The 21,013-nt window shown below is 37.5% G+C and overlaps 1 protein-coding gene across 12 annotated transcripts in view; it reads right to left on the minus strand.

Annotated features, from left to right (window-relative positions):
- Window positions 1–3,466: 3,466 nt before the first annotated feature.
- Window positions 3,467–21,013, minus strand: part of arhgef9b (Cdc42 guanine nucleotide exchange factor (GEF) 9b) — a 78,395-nt gene continuing 60,848 nt past the window's right edge. For 3 of the 12 annotated variants that reach the window (XM_060885103.1, XM_060885106.1, XM_060885112.1), the window contains 6 exons: window positions 15,870–15,999; window positions 12,832–12,963; window positions 8,944–9,187; window positions 8,593–8,684; window positions 8,116–8,185; window positions 3,467–6,097 (listed from right to left, as the gene is read on the minus strand). In XM_060885103.1, the coding sequence (XP_060741086.1) occupies window positions 5,916–6,097; window positions 8,116–8,185; window positions 8,593–8,684; window positions 8,944–9,187; window positions 12,832–12,963; window positions 15,870–15,999 (850 nt within the window). In that variant the 3' untranslated portion in view covers window positions 3,467–5,915. Of the gene's footprint in view, window positions 6,098–8,098; window positions 8,186–8,592; window positions 8,685–8,943; window positions 9,188–12,831; window positions 12,964–15,869; window positions 16,000–21,013 lie in introns of all 12 variants that reach the window. The other 9 variants (XM_060885104.1, XM_060885110.1, XR_009649379.1 and 6 more) reach the window with 9 other exon arrangements.

Genomic DNA, 21,013 nt, shown 5'->3' on the forward strand with positions numbered 1-21,013 from the left:
TGTTTTAAATACATTGTTATTGATAAAGTAATAAATTATTAATATTTATATTGTATTATTTTTAATGTTGTTCCCATGTTTCCTCAAAAATTATTCGCGGTCTTTTTGGATTGCATTGATTGTTTGTACTGTACTCCTAACTTCATTCACCATGATAAATGGAGGGAGAATACAGGCTAATTAAGTTTGCAAACATTTAGCACATTTTGCAAATACAACACACCTGAAAGACCGACAATCTCGGCAACACGCTTCCATGCTTCATTTTTCCTATAAGCATCTCTGTATGATTCAAGAGTTGGATCATAAAGTAATGGGTGTTCAGAGACCGCGTGATATCAGAATGAGCTTGAAATGAGAGACTGAATATCATGAAACAGAAATACCATCCACATTTACTCTGTAATCAGAAAGCTTACTAGGAATGTTCCATCAGTATGTGGACAGTATGCAACAAGAGGGGAAAACATGCTGGATCTTGTTTACAAAAACATTCCAGGCACATGTGGCAGGGCATACAGGCAATCACAAACTACAAGACAGCTTCACCTGCCTTTAATAGTGATGCCTCCCTCCCAGATGACTTCTACACTCGGTTTGAGGTGCAGAACAATGTAGCGGTAAGACAACCCCCCCCAACAATCAGGTACTCTGTCTATCCACGGTCGATGTGAGGAGAACTCTATGCAGAGTTAACACGGAAGTCTGCTGGACCAGACAACATTCCTGGCAGGATGCTCCGGGAATGCGAAGAACAGAAAGTGGATGTCTTCACTGACATCTTCAACATTTCCCTGAGCAGCGCTGTTGTTCTTATGTGCCTCAAGACAACCACTATTGTCCCAGTGTCCTGCCTCAATGACTATCGTCCCGTTGCAATTACACCCATCGTTATGAAGTGCTTCAAGAAGCTCATCATGAGGCACAACAAGATCCAGCTATCACCCTCTCTGGACCCCCTACACTTTGCGTATCATCCAAACCACTCCATGGACGATGCCATTGCCACGGCCCTTCATTTAGCCCTGTTGTCTACCTGGACAATAAAGACACTTACGTACGAATGCGGTTCATAGACTTTAGTTCAGCATTCAACACAATCATCCCTCAGCACCTTATTGAGCCTGCCAGGACTGAACACCTCCCTCTGCAACTGGATCCTGGACTTCCTGAATGGGATACCTCAGTCCGGATCGGGAACCACTCAGGCAATGATCAGATGGCTACCAAGATTGAACCATATCATCATGTACAACTGTAGTGGGTATCATCAGCAAGAACAACGAGTCAGCATACAGAGAGGTGGTGCAACAACTAACTGCCTGGTGTAGAGCCAACAACCTGTCTCTGAATGTTGATAAAACTAAAGGGATGGTTGTTGACTTAGAGAGAGCACAGAGCGACTACTCTCCACTGAACATAGACAGATAATTTATTGAGATTGTCAAGAGCACCAAATTTCTCTGTGTTCATCTACCAGAGAACTTCATCTGGTCACTCAACACCAGCTCCATTGCCAAGAAAGCCAAGCATCTCTACTTCTTATGAAGTCTAAGAAAATCCCATCTCCCTCCCACGTTCTGACTACGTTTTACAGGACCATTGAGAGCATTCTGAACAGCTGCATCACTGTCTGGTTTGGGAACTGCACCATCTCGGATTGCAATACCCTGCGGGTAGTGAGGACTGCTGAGAAGATCATTGGAGTCTCTCTTCCCTATATCATGGACATGTACCCCACACGCTGAAACCGCAAAGCCAACAGCATTGTGGATGACCCTACACACCCCTCATATGCACTCTTCACACTCCTGCTGTCTGGAAAAAGGTAACAAAGCATTTGGGCCCTCACGACCAGACTCTGTAACAGTTTCTTACCACAAGCTGTCAGACCCGTTAATAACTGAATTGAACTGTACTGAGCTCAACACACATGCACATTAACTGTATGTACTGAACAGACCTACACCAAATACACAATCTTCCAATATGCATCCATCAAAATGTTTACATGCTGTTATGCACACTGTTTTTGCTCTTTGCACATGCTGTCTCACATTTCAGTTGATTGCTGTTTTGCACAATACTTTACAATACATCATGCTGCTATAATACTCTGTTCATTCCAGTATTTCCAAAATTGCAATATTGTTTGAACACACAGTATTTACACTGGTGGGCTCTGTTTTTGTTTATAGTCTTTTGTGTAATGTCTTTTGTCCTGCACTGTCTTTTTGTCTTGTCTTGCACTGTTTGCACCAGGTTGCACAGATGCACTTTATGTGGCTAGGTCTACTTACTAAGTCCTTAGCTCTGTCTTTGTTTTATGTAGCCAATTTCTAAAGAATCCAATTTCTAATGCCCTTTACACATTCTTCAATCTTAAGCTGGCATCTCTCATCTGATTTAGCTGAAACAGATACCTGTGTCAGCAGCATAACAGTGAAAGCTAATAGCAAGTTTACAAATAATCCCTAACTCTCTTTCCAATTTAGGGTTGGGAAAATCTATGCAAGGTAAACGAAAACTGGAGTAATGTTGCATAAAATGTCACTTTACCTGAAGACAAACCTATTACATAGAAACACACTCATTGCATTGTTAAATGATAAACGGCCCACATATTTACACTGGGTCTTGTTTTCCCTGCTGAAATTCACATGGTCAGAATGATTCTTAGCAAATCTGTCACAAATCAGGAGAAAGATTCCTGATGTTCTTGTGACATCATATGGAAGAGAATACTAAATTTGTCTCAGTACATACAGCACCAGTTGATCACATGAAGTTACTACTATGCACTCCAACTAGATGAATCAACATGTGTATGTTAGTATGTTGGCACATTGTAATGTACGAGGAGTATGTTAATAATTTAATACGATTTTATTTAAAAAAACATACAATGCTATTAGGTCATTTAATAAATAAATTATGTAAGTTATTAATTAATTAATATTAAAAGTTCTGATGAAGAAACAATGACAAGTTACAATTTTATTCTGGGCAGTACACAGAACAATGCCAAAACTAGATCCCTTACCTACATGCTTTGTTAAACAGAATACCAGTAGCTTCCAAACCCCTTGCCTTAACACTGACTTTGTGCCTAAAGCTTTCAAACTAGTGGATCTCAAACCCCTGAAATTAAAAACCTGACCTCGACACCTATCTGCAATCCAACTATAGGCCAATATCAAACCTCCTCTTTATATTCAAGATACTAGGAGAAGTTGTAGCAAGGCAATTATGCTCATGCACATAGGAATATGGTCTTACATAGAAATAACATTCATGTAATGTATTTTGGCCTCATTAAAGCACATTAGTAGTAAATGACCTGTTACTGGCATTCATGTAATCTAAAAAATAGATTCACTGAAACCTATGGCTTTTTTGAAAAATAGTGCAATAGTGTTATATCATTACACCAAATTCTATGATGAATAACACAGGACACAAGATATAACATTTACGAATTCTTAGAAATTAAGGATTTATTCTTTTTACCCATCAATAAGACAGAGAGGCAAATACCCAGCAAAGGGGACAAAAATTAAATTGTGGTATACTATAAAACCTATACCATTTCAATTCAGTTATCAATATAAAAACAATATAACAAAAGAAAACAGTGCTTTATCATCATTAACATGTTTTATATTTTAAGATTTTATCTAATCACTGTCAATTCATGTTATACAAAATAATGACTGATCACCAAAAAAGAATACATTTTCTACATTGGGTAGTTCATTAAATCAATGCAAAATATATTTTAAAAAAAAAAAAAAAAAAAAAAAAAAACATTCTAGTGATTTCCTAGGTACTTCTTTTGGCTTCAAGGGTGTCCAAAAAACACATCAGGTGACTGTCAGTTCATGTTCATAGTCATGGGTCACAAAATATTCTTGGCAAAATTAAATGCCTATAACATTCATAATAATTTATCTGGAGCCAGGATATGCCTATTGAGTAATAGGTATCCAGGCCATACTGCAATTTTGAACAGTCAGAGTAATTAATTAAGTTCCTAGACATCCAAAACTCTCATAAAACTCATACAAATTGAACCAAAAATACCTTAAATATGCTTCTATCCATCATCTATCCATCAAAATGATTAACATGAACTAAGAATTGTGAGTTTTTAGCAGAGTATGGACTCTATATCTTAATATGTACTGAAGAATTCATCCTCCTTTATGAATTGACCTTTTTACTAAATGTTCCACCATCTGAATGAGCAGGGCAGTGAGAATCACCTGGATACAATCTTGAGCATGTGTGCATACAAGCTAGAATCTTTGTGGATCTTTGTGTGTGCTTTTACCTTCTTTTCTGGATTTCATCTCAGAGAATAATTGTTATAAGTCCTGTTTATGATATTGTTCACATACATTATTATAGTAGAGTCAATAAAATTCCTAATAAACATCTCCAAAGACTTCAAATAGATAAGCAAATGTTCAGACATTGTCAACATACATCACACCTGTATCACAACCGGTTCTGTTTCAGTTCTACCATCCGCAGGAATTTATGTTCATCAATAGCCATGTGATGCACCTCAACCTCTCCCTGCTTATAGCCAGATTTTTATGAAATTTTGTTTACAGTAGAAAGGCTAATGGATCTGCAGAAGCTAAAAATTCGGGAGCTGATGGCAATGGGAACAAGAAGGAAGCTGAGAAATTAACCAAGGTCCTCACTAACCCATGGAAATTGGCAAAATAGTGCGATTCTGATAACCCAAATGATTTTTACTGCCATGGTGACCTATGATTGATTATATGCTTGGATAGGGATGTAACTGTTAATCTATTGACTACTCATAATCATCAGGCAATGAGCCAAGAAAAAGTGGTCAAGGAGGCTGCATGTATAGGACAGTAGTATTTATTGTAAATATTGTAATTTTACATTATATAAATAATTTCCTGTTTGATGAAAGGTCTCTGCATGTGTGCACACATACACAAAGATGTATCTAGGTGCTTTTTACTGCATGCGCCAGTTATCCAGGTTCATGCAACTGGTTGTATACAACCATGTATCGATAATGACATTATCCAATGTTTATAAAAAAACAAAGCCATCAAATGTATATAATTGACACGACAACACTACCTAGACAGCATATCTGAACATCATGGTAAGTGCTTCAGATAAGCTGAATTCGCATTGTTGATTTAGGTTAAATCTACTGTTGTTTAACATGGCTTTGAAATAAACTAGAATGTATTGTGAAGGAAAGTTTTGAAAACTTCAAAAAGATACAAATAGAAAGTCATTTCAGGCAAATAAAATTTATATCAAGAAATACATCATGTTCAGAAAACAGTCAACAAAACTACCCTTACTGGTTAAAATCTAATAAATGTTGTGAAGTTAGGTTAAAGATTTTTTTATTTTACTTTTCATGTTACCTTTCATATGTACAAATGTCCTTTTACAAACACCTCCACCTGCTTCGAGGTTGTAAAATTGAATTGGAAAATTGGCTTTAGTGAAACTTTAGTTCAAGCAATCATTTGATGCACAAAACTAGTCTAGCTCACTATGAATCACAGATCAGCTTTATTTTTATATATGCACCAATATTTCTTCATGACTACAATTAATTGAATACCTTTACCCAGTAATGTCAAAGGTGTTTACAGTAAATTAAAATTAGTAACAATTAACATATTGCTAAATTATCTAATGTATTTATTTGTTATTTTGCACAAAGTATTACTTTAATGTTGCCTCAAAGTTCTGCAAAATTCAGATAATAATACATGACCAGTAAAACAGGCACATACTTTAGAGCTGCTTATGAATGAATGAATGCATCAATCAGAGAAATGTCTTTCATTTTCCTCCATTCTGTGCAAAAGCTTGTTTTTTCAGCTACCATTTGAATGTTTTTTCTATTTTTTCAATAATGCTAACCTTCCAAAATTTTGCCAGAATGGTGATTGAGCTTGTATTTGATAATGAAACTCAAATACGTTGGAGTGTGCCAAGTCATTGGTGGTTGCAGACAGTCCTTTGGCTATGAGCTTCTGGGGGCAAGACGATGAATGTGGCACATACCTGTTTAGATTTAGAGCTGACCAACAAAGACAGAAGAAGTAAGGAAGAGAGTACAAAAAAAAAGAGAACAACTATTACTTACATACCCCAAACCACCAGTGCCATTGTCCAACTAACACTATTCATGCTTCTCTTAACTTACAGTATCTCACAGAAGTGAGTACAGCCCTCACATTTTAGTAAATATTTTATATCTTTTCATGTGACAAAGCTGAAGAAATAACACTTTGCTACAGTAAAGAAGGGAGTGTACAGCTTGTATAACAGTGTAAAATTGCTGTCCCCTCAAAATATCTCAACACACAGCCATTAATGTCTAAACCACTGGCCACAAAAGTGAGTATACCCCGAAATGAAAATGTCCAAATTGTGCCCAAAGTGTCAATAATTTGTTTTCCCACCATTATTTTCCAGCACTGTCTTAACCCTCTTGTGCATGGAGTTCACCAGAGAAATAAAGGTTGCCACTGGAGTCCACTCCTCCATGGTGACAAGACAGAGATGGTGGAAGTTAGAGACCTTGCACACCTCCACCTTCCATATGAGGATGCCCCACATTTGCCCAATAGGGTTCAGGTCTGAAGACATGCTTGGCCAGTCCATCACCTTTACACTCAGATTCTTTAGCATGGCAGTGGTCATCTTGGAGGTGTATTTGGGGTCGTTATCATGTTGGAATACTGCCCTGCGGCCCAGACTCCAAAGGGAGGGGATCATGCTCAGCTTCAGTATGTCTCAGTACATGTCAGCATTCATGGTTCCCTCAATGAACTGTAGCTCCCCAGTGCTGGCAGCACTCATGCAGCCCCATACCATGAAACTCCTATCACCATGCTTGACTGTAGGCAAGACACATTTGTCTTTGTACTCCTCACCTGGTTGCTGCCACACACGCTTCCCACCATCTGAACCAAATAAGTTTATCTTAGTCTGCTTGTCATCAGCAAACTGTTTATGGGCTTTCTTTTGCTTTATCTTTAGAATAGGATTCCTTCTGGGACAATAGCCATGCAGTGCGGCCTATGGTCTGAGCACTGACAAGCTGACCCCATCGTGCACTCGACTTCTTTGGTCGACCATGGCGAGTGGAATCTGTACAGTAAAACTGCTGTATAGTCTTGGCCACCATGCTGCAGCTCAGTTTCAGGGTCTTGCCAAACTTCTTATAGCCTACGCCATCTTTATGTAGGGCAACAATTCTTTTTTCAAATCCTCAGAGAGTTCTTTGCCAGAACTCAACTTCCAGTGACCAGTACAGTATGAGTGTGAGAGAGCGTTAACACCAAATTTAACACACCTGCTCCCCATTCACACCCGAGACCTTGTAACACTAACAAGTCACATGACACCGGGGAGAGAAAATGGCTAATATGGCCCAATTTGGACATTTTCACTCAGGGGTGTACTCACTTTTGTGACCAGTGGTTTAGACATTTATGGCTGTGCGTTAAGTTATTTTGAGGGGACAGCAAATTTAAACTGTTACACAAGCTGTACACTCCCTTCTTTACATTGTAGCAAAATGTAATTTCTTCAGTTTTGTCACATGAAAAGATATAATAAAACATTTACAAAAATGTGAGGGGTGTACTGACTTCTGTGAGATACTGTACAATACTGTACATTTATAGGTACATGGCAACAATACTGATGACTCTGAAGTGGACAAACTTCCAGAATTATTATGTATTGAATCATAGCTAAGCATGCATATACGTATTTCAACATATACTGCATCTGAAACGAATTGGTACACTTGATATTTGTGGCTAAGAAGTTGCCATGGCATCTTGAAAAAAGACAATCTTTCTGTATTAGGATAGTTGCCTTTTAAAATTCCATAGATCCATCTCAAATTACCAGAATATATTTGTGACCGCATAATTATAGCTTTAGTGTTGTTGCTATATTGCCACATCAACAATCTTTGGTGTTGGCACCTATAATACTCTTTCAATGCAGCTGCCATGGCATCTTGGAGAAAGGTTAACTCTACAGAAAACTCTTATAAATATACCTTTATCATTTTCATACCATGTCCATATAATATGGCCCTCTTTCTCAAGATGATATCTATAAATGAATCTGCAAATTCAAGAAAATACTTCACCGTATGTCAGTGAAGTACAATAGATTTCAAAAACAATGTGCAAATATGATAAGATGATTCCATTATTCAAGAGCATTTTTTATATAGTTGACATATATAAATTGTATAAAAAATGTCTTTTTATTGATGAACTAAGTATTATAGCAACAGGACAAGCATTGTGAATATTCATTAATTAATGGAAAATATTGAATATATTCAGAATTAAAAATAAAAACTGTATTTAATAAATTCATTGAAAATGCTACCGTGCTATATTCTTTAACTACAATGTTGTTAGTCAACAAGACTCGTTCAGTATTCTGTATTCAGTATTGTTCAGTATAACTTTTTTGCCAATTAGCACACAAAACTACAATGAAAATACTGCATGCAATAAAGAATAGGAAAAGAACATTCACCTGGTAACGCTTTGGTGCCTCACCTTTCTGTTTGGTCACCTTACGCACCGTCATTGCTGCTTGCCGTTTTTGATATTCCGAAATTTTAAAGCCTAAAATAATACAAAAATACAAACTTTTACATTCTAGCTATTCAATTAAAATCACAAAAATAAACATTAACATGTACATAACAATATTTGCATGTTAGGCTAGAAAATAAATGTTACTTAATATTAGGGAAAACATGATAAAATTAGTATAAATAATATTTTTAAAATAAAAATTATATAACGATGTCTTGTGTTCTATACATGAGAAAAGCTTTCCTGAATACAGAAGAATTAGACTGTTAACATCTTTAAAATTTACCTATTTTTTCGTCCTCTAGCACCATTTTCCGTTCTTCATGAAATGCCCTAAGCCAGCGAATTTTTTCCTCCAATTTTTTGGCCAAGAAGATGTGAAATTCCTCTGTGTCCTTATTGTGCAGTTTAAATGCATTCTTGATGCTAACATTGAAGTCATCATCCCATCCATCAATTGCATCTTTCACTTCATACCTGTCCATGTTAATACGTCCTTTGTAGTAAAGAAGGTCACGTCGAATGAGATCCTGTACATTAGGAGACAGTGAACAGGAATCAATGTGTCAAAAAATAAAAACGTGTGCTCTTCTCTTAAAATAACTAAAAATATATAATGCACTGGGCCCAAAAAAGGCTGGAAGTAATTGTGAATTCTGTTTAGTTAGCCTTTATTTGGGATTAGGAGAGTTCTAGCTCAAATGCATGACGGTTGAAAATGACCTCATTCTGAGCTCCAAAGTGTATGTGGTTAGTTAAATGCAATATGTGAAATCTATAGAAATATATAGAATATATACAATAACAATATATTGTATATAACAATATATAGAAATTGTTAAACATTTGGGGGGGCATGGTGGCTTAGTGGTTAGCACGTTCGCCTCACACCTCCAGGGTTGGGGGTTCAATTCCCGCCTCCGCCTTGTATGTGTGGAGTTTGCATGTTCTCGCTGTGCCTCAGGGGTTTCCTCTGGGTACTCCAGTTTCCTCCCCCGGTCCAAAGACATATATGGTAGGTTGATTGGCATCTCTGGAAAATTGTCCGTAGTGTTTGATTGCATGAATGAATGAGTGTGTGTGTGCCTTGCGATGGGTTGGCACTCCGTCCAGGGTGTATCCTGCCTTGATGCCCGATGATGCCTGAGATAGGCACAGGCTCCCCGTGACCCGAGGTAGTTCGGAAAAGAGGTAGAAGATGAATGAATGAATGGAAAATATGACTGATAATGCAAAATATATTTTTTTCTTATTTAAGGATACTAGTCACGTGAAGTCATTAATTATCACATAGTTTTTTCATGTCTTTTTAAATGCTAATGATAACCGAATTCACCTAAACAACCCTGATGAAAAGTTTACAACTCCCTGAATGTTTGCCCAGATTATGAAACACAGAGGTTTAATTAGCTATTAAAGGGAAGCTTCCAAACTGTGACTCACTGAAAATGTAATTAGTGTCTGTTCATAAACAGTCAGTGAGTTTCTCTGGAGGTGATGCATTGACTTTAGATACTGCACCATGGGGAAAAACAAGGAACTGCCAATAGACCTGCGTAATACGGTAGTTGAACTTTATAAAGCAGGAAAAGGATTTCTCAGTACTTGAAAATGGCAGTACTGTTCAAACTCATAAATTGGTGGAAAATAAGAGATTCTGTTTATACTAAGCCATGGTCAGGTAGAAAGATTTCACCCACTAATGCCAGAAGTATTGTTCAGGATGCAAAGGAAAATCCACAAAAATCGTTGAGAGAAATACAGGTTGCTATGGAAAAAAGTGGTGGGGTTGTTTTAAGAAGCACAATAAGGACAAGCCTCACAAGACAAGCCTCACAGCTTCTGAAGCAGTGGCATTTGGAGTGGTAAGACCAAAATTGAACTTTATAGTCACAACCATAAACACTATGGTTGGAGAGGCGTCAACAAGGCATACAAGGCAAATGTACAGTACATCCCCACTGTAAAGCATGGTGGTGGTTTTCTTATATTTTTGGGGGTTTGTGTGAGCTCCAGTGGCACAGGAAAGTTGGTAAAATTTGATGAAAAATTAATGCAGCATGGCATCAGAAAATACTGGCAGACAATTTGCATTCTACAGAATAAAAGCTGTGCATGGGATGCACTTGGATGTTCCATCATGATAATGATCCAAAGAAGGGTTGACCCCCCGATGGCTACAGCAGAAAAAGGTGGAGGTTCTGAAGTTGCAATCACAGTCTCCTGAATATCTCAAACGTGCAGATTGTGGAAGACAACCAAAAAATTTACAGGAACTGGGAGGCATATTGCCAAGAAGGCATGGTGCCTTAAACAGGGATTATTTCCTTATTCACTTTTTTGTTATGTCTTGTTTGATGATTGTGCCATTCTGTTATGCCTTGGTACATGGTACACATCTTGCAAATACTCAAACTGTGTGTTATATACATACGTATTATATATATATATATATATATATATATATATATATATATATATATATATTATATATACACACACACACACATACATACACGCTGTATTGTATGAGTGTTTACCATTACAAGATGTATACCATTTTTTAAAGAAAACATGGGTAAGAAGGCACAGGGAGATGAAACAAAATATGGCTGAAATGCAAAACATCATTATTCAGAAGAGAAGAATTGTAATTGAGAGAGCCATGTAAATGAAAAAATGATAAATATCTAGGGTCTAGTTTCTTCTTCCGGGTTTTTGTATATTCATACAAATATATATTTATTTATATGTTGACAATTTTATAAATAGTATATACTGTATACTTTGTCTTGTATTGTTAGCACAATACAAAGTATTCTCACTGAGTCCAGCCTTCGTACCAAGCCTTTGTTTTTGCTGTCTGTTTGCCATTGACTCACCTATTTGTTATTTCTGTTTTGAAATCATCTCACTGTTTGATTATTACGTTTTGTTTTTTTTCCAGACTTTACCAATTTTCTTTGACTCTGTATTTGTCTCATGCTTTGGATTGTTTACTCCTGCTGTTTTTTAATAAACTTTTACAAATGGAATCTACCAACTACTCATTAAATATACACAGTGACCAAGACAGTATCAATTCTATGTGTCTGGATAAGTGTACATATTTATGTATTTAAATAAAATTGCAGGGTGTAAAACAAGATAAATATGATTGACTAGAAGCAATAATATGAGTAAATAAATAAGTAAAAGCTGATATAGAACATAGCTCTAATGTTAATGTTAACAATAACGTTTGCTCTGTCGCAGAATGAGCTATTTTGTCAATGCAAAATAGCATTGCAGGCTAACAGCACTCACTAATATATAATCTGATGATACTAAAACTAAATGATATATAATGAACTTAGCAATGGTATCACAATGTTAAAATGAAATGGATGTAGAATTATCAGCATAGCATTACAACCGTAGTGAGCAGAATAGCATCTTACAGTAGGACTCACAGTATGTAAAACCTTGAAGTGGATAAACTAGAACAGCAGAAGAGCACATCAGGTCTACTCCTGTCAGACAAGAATAAGAGACCAGGGCTACAGTGATCACAGGTTTACAGAAACAAGGCAGTTAAAATTCAACTGGTCTTTGGATGGTAGGTTAAAATTTTGTCAACTTGTTAACAGTTCAGGCTAGTGGTAGTGGTGTGTGAAATGTTTTCATGACACAAACAGTGCCCCTAATTTGAGCATTAACTTCAGTACTGTTTGAATTCCATAGCCATCTGAATATTGTTGCTAGCCATTGACATCCATTTATGGTCACCTTTTTATCATTGATACTTTCAGTATGACAACATGACACACACATAAATGATAATCACAAAGCACAAGCCACCAAAGTCACCAGATCCAATAGTCCACCTTTGGGATGCGATAGAACAGACGATTCACAGCATGAATATGCTATTAAAAAATCTGTAGCAAAAATTATGTGATGCAATCGTAGTAATCTCAAATGAATTTTTCGAAAACTTTCTGCAATGACATGAAAGTCTGAGACGTTTTTGAGAGCAAAGCAAGATCCTACCAAGGATTAGTATGGTGTGTATTCTGTCTATTATGTCTAGTAGAGATAGTGTAAATAGTGGATTTTTATCTAAACAAAATATAACTACATTAAATAAAAATGCATTTTACCCCATTTATACTTAAATAGAAAGATCATGTACCTTTTTACACAACACTAGCTGGTGGTCAAAAAGGAAGAAAACTCGATGCTGACTCCTCCCATAAGGTTGGTAGATCCAAGACAGCTCACCTGTGTATATCAACTCAGAGCTTCTGTCCAAAATGTCATTACCCTGCACAGAGGATCAATCTCATAATCAAGATCTTTTTATTCTCAAAATATTGATATTTATATTGATATTTAATATTGACATACCAAATCATAACAAGAACATACAAACATATTACACAAAATACAGCTCATAAACACAAACATATTACCTGTATTACTATACAAAATAATACACAGTTTATTGCCAGATGCTTGCAAGAAAGTTTATTATTTAGACTTTTTTTTAAGTGCAATAAAACAATAAATTTTCAAAAAAAAATTAAAAAAAAATTTAAAAAAAAAAGCTCAGGTTTTGGATAACTGATTTCTCTTTTTTTTATTAATAAGGGATGCAGTTATATTATTTTACTCATTCTTTGGATGGCAAACAAGCTTACAGCAGTGGTGTACACATTATTGTTGGGGTGTTCAAACAAATGATAGTTTAATTCATTTAAAATTTACCTTGCACATTCATTGCACATGTTCTTAAAATAAATATATTCATAGTTATTAAAAAAAGCCTTCCTATAAAATTATATGTGGCTTATAATGAAAATAACCATATTTTCTTTAAAAGCAGTAGTAACATCCAAAATTTCTGGAAACTGCTAGATGGCTATTGTTAATTAAAATTCTCTTCATAATGACTTATTAATATATTCACAGGTGAATGTGCACCTGTGAATATATTAACAAGTCATTATGAAGAGAATTTTAATTAACAATAGCCATCTAGCAGTTTCCAGAAAGTTTGGATATTCTTCATAGATAATAATAAGCTCTATTAATTATAAGCTCTAGCTTACAGAAGGATTACAATATACCCTTTCATCCAAACAAAAAACACAAGCCTTCAAGAACTGAAAGCAAGTTTCAAAAAGGGATTTTACCATGTAACACAGTTATCCAGAGCCCATGAAAAGTTTTCTTTTTATTAATTTCCACAATCTTTACTGTTATATATATATATATATATATATATATATATATATATATATATATATATATATATATATATATATATTAGTGTGATATGAAAAGACTATAGGAATTTTAAAGATTCTCTCCCCATTTTACTAAAAGACACAGTGCCTAATATTAAAATGTACATATGGAAAACATTGTTGCCAAAATTGTTAAGAGTAAAAATATTATAAATTTCATTATCAGCATCATCAAGATTAGTCTCTCATCAAAAAGTGTCCAGTTCCCTGTCTCAGTGGTTAAAAATGTAGCTACTTGGCCATCATGTTTCTAGACCATTCCCCATTGTCTCCTGAGCTTACACTCCTGCTAGCTTTGCCACCATTAAATAGTCAAATGCATTTTCATTTCCTTTTACTCTCTGATGAATGTGTATATACCTCAGTGTATTTTCTTTCAACCCCCAATAAACCTTTTATTTCCAAAAACTCAAGATTACATGCAAAGATCCAAGTGTTGCAGATAAATTTCCCCAAAAGTTCCCCAATAAGAAATTCCCCAAACCCCTCTCCCTGTTTTTAACAAAAATATTTAGTGAATCATTTGGTATCCATTCTCTTCTTCATAGTTCTTGGTTTATAAATGCTTGTCAGGAATTACAGCATATCATGCATAACGCCTTTTGGCATAATTGGCATAATATGCTCCAAACTTAGCATAGAAATCAGTGCCATATATGCCTGATGTCCTTGGTGTTTAGGAATTAACCATGGATTCTTCCTGCATAGTCAGCAGTTATGCATTGTAATATATGCTGGACTTAACATAATAGAGATTTGATCCATATAGCTGAGGCAGTGGCAGTATCCAACCCTGTAAGCACTGTGAAAGTTCATGTAAACAAGGTCTAAACTGTTTGTTCAATGGGTCACAAAATCAACATGCTTATCACTTATATTTGGTACACTTCCCAAAGAGATAACCAGAGGGCAACCATCTGAAATGAAACACTTCTTCTGTTGTTTTATATGGCTGTGATCTTAAATTTTGTCTTGTCTCCCCATTCATGTCTTGTCTCCCCATTTGTTCTGTCACTGGTGGTTGCCTTAATGTGACTCAATTATGTTCCCCTACTTTTTGGATGATCTCTTTTAGGCACTATATTTAAGCCTCCGTCTTTCACTCTAACCCATTTGTCTTGCAACTGTTGCGTTGCATGCTGTGTGTGTGTTTGTTATGCTACATCCCTGTTTGGTTTTTTGATTTGATTTTGAACTATGTCTTCAACATGTTTATTGTTTCAAAGTCTGAAGGAGGCTGGTTTGACTGAATTTGTCTAAATTTAAGACCCATGTACTAGGAGACAGAGGATGGCCAGGGTAGGCCCACTGCATGCCAAGATTCTTGCAATTAAGAGGTTTTCTTACTCCAACCAAGAAAGGGCTGCTTGTTGTAACCATCTTTTTTAAAAATCAGTAGTATGTCTGGGTATTGACCTTTTGAATGGGTCTGTTAACTTTGAGTGGTCCCCACGTTGTCAACAAGCAGACAATAACATGAAATTAGTGTTGTCTGCCACAACCGTATTAGCAGTTAAAATTCGTTAGGATGGTGTTGACCATCCAGTATGTGATTTTTCACATAGACACAGGTAAGACTGTGTCTATTTTTTTTTTCTTTTTTAGGTACAGTTTAAGTGATTGGGGTATGGCTTCTGAATACCTGAACCTGAGCTTATGCAATTTAATATCTCTTGTCCTTAGGTTTGGTTATTATTTATTTTGACCTTGCACATTTATACATTTGCTGGTATAGCACTTCACATTCATTCACATGGCTTAACACTATTATTACACCTTATTATTCACATTATGATTAAGTTTTTTGGGTTAATAAATACAGTATATGCTCTTGTTGTATCACATTCCTTTTATGCTTAAGACTATAGTTACTTCAAATGTCTAAAATGTATGAAACATCATTCTTACTGTCCAAACTAACCTCCCAATCTAGAACCGATGCTTGCCACTGAGCAATTTTGTCAATGTTCTCCAGTCTCCTCTTGCGCTCATTGATCTGTTGGGTGACATTCCTCATTACAGCTAATGCTGCAGCCACATAACGATAATCACTGAGGAAATAATAAGATGAAAATAAAATTAACAGATGCCATATATGCCTAAATACATTTACATTCTCTATATCATGAAAGATAGCATATGTAATTTGTACATTGTCTAAATTGTTCACCCACTTTTCTCAACTAACCTTTCTATCATCATCCCCAATAACCTGGGTGTAATATTTACATAAAAAACAAGTTTCATCAAAATGTGATTTTATTGCTTAGCTTATGTACAGTCAGTGGGGTCAATTCACACTGTATTAACACAACAAGTGCTAGAATGATATGGCACCAAGACTTATAATGCTGGGGTTCTCAGTTTGATCATGAGTTTGAATTATATTATTCCTAGAATATGAAAAATTGGATTATGCAATTGGATGTGCTATATATATGTCTAGGTCTCAAGACTTTGGTGAGTCATTGTTAGTGAATTTGTGTTGGTACCATGTTCAAGTCTCTGAGGATAGTCATATGTTAACCACGCACATTGTATAGTAATTCATGTATGTTCGATGTTTATGACTAGGTTTGCTCAGGTTACTATGTTAGCGATAGTGACAGGAACGTCATGTGTATGTAGTTTGGTAATCTGTGTTTTGAAATAAAAGCATCCAAGTGCACTGGACGTCTCTGCATTTGGATCTGCTATTTTATTTGGTCGGGGCATGTCTGCTCCTCTCCGCTTTTCTTTAAGGTAGAGGTTGTGGACCCCTTGTCCCTGTCTCCATAGGAATGCCTCCACTTTTGGTCCATTGCTCCTCATATTGGCTTGTGGTGGACACCCTTCGGCAAGCCAGGTGGAGTATGCTTCTTTCAATCCTTTTGCCTTTATGGATGCTACCTTGCACCCGGACCTTTAGTCTGCTACAGACTTCTGCCAGTAATGGCCCAGCCATAGGCATTGCGGTTATGGATGTTTTTTTTGTGTTTCAGTACACCTGATGAAATGCACATTAGCAAGGAGTGCTTGTTAATATTATGAACAGCAGCTACACCATTTCCTCTCTACCTGCTTTTTTTTTCTACCCATCCCATCTTGTGATTGTGCCAGCTCCAGTTGTGTCCCTTGTCATGAAGTTTTCGGACCTTCAGTGAGACGAGGCCAACACTGCGAGGATCCCAAGGCACCAAGAGATGTAACAGCTCCAGTTGTATTCTGCTTCATTAAGATTTTGGACATTCACTGAGAAGATGCCAACTGTGGTCTTTGAGAACAGCCTCCTAATCAATACACAATTGTCGCACTATAAATGACTGTAGAACGGACAATATTCATAATAACACTCCCCAGTGTTAATAACAATTTGTTGAGTGATCACACCATCCAGTTTCACCCAAATAAGGATGGGTTCCCATTTGAGTCTGGTTCCTCTCAAGGTTTCTTTCTCAAGGTTGCCTCAGGCTTGGGATTTGGTGCATAAATGACTTTTGTCAAGTCACGTCAGCTCTAGAACATTGTACCTACTGTGAAACATGGAAAAATCTCAAGGCTATCAAGGCATTCTGGAGAAAAATGTGCTGCCCAGTATCAGAAAGCTTGGTCTCAGCTGCAGGTCATGAATACTCCAACAGGATAATGACCCAAAACACACAGGAATGGCTCAGTACAAAACAGTGGACTATTCTGAAGTGATCATCTATGAGCCCTGATCTAAATACTATTGAACATCTGTAGAAAAAGCTGAAACATGCAGTTTGGAGAAGGTACCCTTTAAACCCGAGACAGCTGGAATAGTTTGCTCAGGAGGAATGGGACAAAATACCTGTTGACAATGGCAGAAGTCTCATTGAGAGTTATGGAAGTCACTTGACTACAGTGATTGCATCAAAAGATTGTGCAACAAAATACTAATTTAAGGGTACCATCAATTTTGTGCAGGTTAGTTTTATTAGTTTATCTGGTCCTAGGCAGCTCCTAAAATTGGGTAAATGCAACCTCAAATAGACAACAACACCACATGGCATAGTACACTATATTAATGTCATTATTTATTAACAAACATAAAGCCCACATTTAGAAGCCATGTGTAAAGAACCAAGTACACCATATAATTCAGGTGCAGTCTTTCATGCTCTGTCATCTCCTGGGGCAAAGGGCAGAATGCCTGCAGAAAGAATGGACAACTGGCGAGCAGAAAAGTCATTTCCAGTGTCAGAAACTATTCAGAGGCTGACTCCAGTGGGAGCTTAGGGAAGGTCTGTTGGGAGACCAGGGTTCAGGAGCTGGTCCCCCTCAGGGGCCAGACCAAGAGATTCCAAATTTCAGAGTGGGGTGGGAAATTTCCCCCTGCACCAGAGAGAGGAGGTTTCTCCTAATGGGACTCTCAGAAGCAGCAGCACCCAGAAAGGAAATGATGTCCACAAGCCAGACTTAGGTGGGCCAATGTGGAGCCACCAATAACAGACAGACTCAGTCATGGCAAGGCTAGGCTAAGACCCCTGTAATCAGAGCTCTCAGGAAAAGCTTACAGACAGAGCCTCAGCTAGGTTTTCACCATGGCATGCAGCCCCCAAATGGGCTGATGAAAAGACAAAGCCACAGGGGATAAAACTCCTCAGAGGTGAACAATGCCACTTCCACCCAGCCAAAATTTGCCATATGCATTTCAACACCAAGTGGTGGAGATGCCTTTCCAGGGCCTCTGAGAAAAATCTACCTAGGACCAGATCAGGTGCACCAACTTGAACAGAGGGCGCAAACACGGACAGCCCTAAAGACTGATGAAGTGGACTACCAAAGGTAGCTCCTAAGTTTTGAGACTTATGCCCCTTTTCCACCGAGGCAGTTTGAGTGCTGGTTTGGAGCCAGAGCCTAATTTAGAACCAGTTCTTTCTTTTTCAACAGCCAAAGCACCGGCTCTGAACCAGGAAAAGTGGTTCCACCAAAACGTTGCTGGTCTAGACTTCAGGGGCTGTGGGTGGGGCTAATGTTAGCGATTTATTTGATAACATACCTTAAGTGTTTAATGTCCTAATGTTTAATACACTTTTACTTTACCGCAATATGATCAATTACAGCACACATGATAGTAGGTAGCTACATGCTAAGGCTAACTTTTTTCTGTGTTAATGATAAAATAATGTTATGTATTTTCTCAATTACAACCTCTGTTTATACAAATTACATGGAGGTGCACGTACACGTTGGATTCGCCACGTTTGGATGCCAATGTAGGTTCACAAAGCCTTTAACAGCATTAACAGTAAAGCAACATCCGCCAGTGTTGATGTGTTTGCCACTGCTGCGCTAACGTTGCTGGGAAACGTGACCCATATACAGTGACGTCAGACATATACAGTGACGTCAGACTCGGCTCTGTAATGGCTCTTTAGCCGATGGAAAGGCAAACCGGTTCTTAGAAGGTTCGCCAGTGGAACCAACTTTGAACCAGCACCAGCACTAGCTCTGAAGCAGCACCCGGTTCTTTTTGGTGGAAAAGGGGTACAAGTGTTTCAGCAGTAAAACACCGCTCCCATCTTTAACCAATCTGTCTGCCATGACAGACAGGAGCCCTCACAATTGCCATGTCTGGGTGGCTGTCTAGGACTTCTCCACAACCTGGGATAGTGGTCCATTAAAAGTCTTGCAATGATGACACAGCACAGCATAGCCCCCATACTTCTTGGGAACCAAGAATTGCCAGCTGTAAAACCAGAAACTTGATGTTCAAGGGAATACACTCAATAGCTCCTTTCTCAGATGCAAAAGTTTCCACAACAGTGGCCAGCACACCTTTAAAGAAGGAGGAGGTGAGGTAAACTGGATTCTGTACCCTTTTCCCCACAGTACACAGAACCCACTGCAGCACAACTGGCAGAAGCTTCCATACTGCCTGGTGCCCTGAACGATGCTAACCCAGGAGCTGGTGACACACAAGGATCAGGAGCATAGGTAGGAGGACACATTTTCCTACTGTATCCCATATGATAAGCAGGGTCCTCGAAGGAAAGATATTATTGATGCTGTGGTGCGTTACATCGCTAAAAGACATTCTGCCCATATACACAGTTGAAAAGCCTGAATTTATTCATGTTCAAAATAATATTTTTCAGAAGTTACCCTACCCAAGTTATAACGCTACACGTGAAAAGATCGAAAAGCAGCTAGAGAATGTGTCATTTTTCTCTACCACTTTTTTAATGGCATACTGACGTACCTCAGTGACAAATACATCATCCTATTACTGATGAATTGTTGGACATGGCCAACAACTTTATTTTGCTAGAATAACCAGAACTTGTAAAGGCTGGTGAAATTTTGCACGTTATTAATCCCAAAAAAAAGGCTTTTGGAGAGGAACTTATGGAGAGGAAAAGTTTTTGCATGCAGCCAGCACCCTCGAGAGCCACCAATCAAACAACGCAAAACATGAGAGTCCTTCTTGTAATGTAGAACACAATTTCTGAACTTGCATGCCATTTTTCATAATCTTTTTTTATACATCATATTTTCCAAAGAAGGTGGCTAAGTATACACATTGTGTGAGGAAGAGTTGTCATTTACCACAAACCAAGGATGTACTGTATCTGACTTCTGAAATGCATCCAAAATGGTCAAAAAAATGCAGTATTTGCACAAAAAAGTCATTCTGAAGCACTTGTCTGATGCTCACAGGAAGATTAGTATTATAGACAGAAACTTGAAACCTGATGAACTATTATAGAGAAGTTAGATCTCTCTCTCACACACACACACGGAGGACGGTATCAAGATCCACCGTTCAGCAAATACTGCATTGAGGTGGTCTCCATGGACGTCATCCCTGAAAGACACCGCTCCTTACCCAGTTACAGTGGGATGCACTCAGTGTCCTTTGCGAGGGGTTACCTATGTAGAGATCTGAACTTCTAGTGATCCATCCTCTGGCCAGATGAGACTAAACTGGAGTTCATTGGACAAATGGATGTTGCATACATTTGGCATAAAGGAAAAGCCTTTACATATAAGAATACCATCACAACAGTAAAGCATGGCGGTGGTCACATCATGCTATGGGGATGCTTCTCTGCCAGTGGA

The sequence above is a fragment of the Tachysurus vachellii genome, chromosome 13 (assembly GCF_030014155.1).
Source record: "Tachysurus vachellii isolate PV-2020 chromosome 13, HZAU_Pvac_v1, whole genome shotgun sequence".
Classification (NCBI taxonomy): Eukaryota; Metazoa; Chordata; class Actinopteri; order Siluriformes; family Bagridae; genus Tachysurus; species Tachysurus vachellii.